The 645-nt window shown below is 36.3% G+C and overlaps 1 protein-coding gene across 1 annotated transcript in view; it reads right to left on the bottom strand.

Moving 5' to 3' along the window:
- Window positions 1-5: 5 nt before the first annotated feature.
- The window catches only part of LOC147819593 (uncharacterized), a gene marked incomplete at its 3' end in the record, with an annotated part of 10,040 nt that continues 9,400 nt past the window's right edge, over window positions 6-645 (bottom strand). The window contains exons 2-3 of the mRNA XM_087172093.1: window positions 223-316; window positions 6-93 (exon numbers count right to left, since the gene is read on the bottom strand). Coding sequence (XP_087028219.1) covers window positions 6-93; window positions 223-316 — 182 coding nt within the window. The remainder of the gene's footprint in view (window positions 94-222; window positions 317-645) is intronic.

A 645-nucleotide genomic window follows, 5' to 3' on the forward strand; every position in this document is an offset into this window, starting at 1 on the left:
AATCGGATCCTGAAGTCCACGTGGTTCTGAGTTTCACTGATCTGAGGTCCGCTGTGCTTCCTCTGCTCAAACTCACCTCTGGAAGACAAAGACCTGGAATCAAATGTATAAATGTATTGAATCGAGAATCAATTTTGAATCGAATCTTGTGATTTTCTGAATCGTGCACCCCCAGTATACATGTGGACAAAATAATAATGACAACAAAAGTTAAGTAGGAACCTTGATGGAGTTCTGTTATTCATATCCAGATTCTTGTCGTACTCATCTTCATTATCCTCTTCATCATGGCGCAGTCCCCTTCTGCAATTCACACCTGAACAAAAAGCAGAAATCAATTATTTCCAGTAAATATTGCTGAAAATGTGCGTGACTGAGTATTTTATTTTGAAACTATTGAGCAGAAGTGATGTTGTTTATTCCAGCTCAATAAAGCCAATTTCACATAAAAATGAAACAAGTGAACATGTCACAATCATTTTTGATCATCATTATTAGTAGCAGTATCAACAGTATCAATACTATTGTTATTATCTACAATAGTAGAACGTGCTGGTTCTGTCCTACATGTTCTGTCAAAGCTTGACTAGTTGTTAAATCCTGAATTAGAAGCATCTCTGCAAAACTCCATCTTGAAAATTTGCT

The sequence above is a fragment of the Seriola lalandi genome, unplaced genomic scaffold (assembly GCF_002814215.2).
Source record: "Seriola lalandi dorsalis isolate HSWRI2012SDOR001 ecotype SW California unplaced genomic scaffold, Sedor1 jcf7180002052031, whole genome shotgun sequence".
NCBI classification, from domain to species: domain Eukaryota; kingdom Metazoa; phylum Chordata; class Actinopteri; order Carangiformes; family Carangidae; genus Seriola; species Seriola lalandi.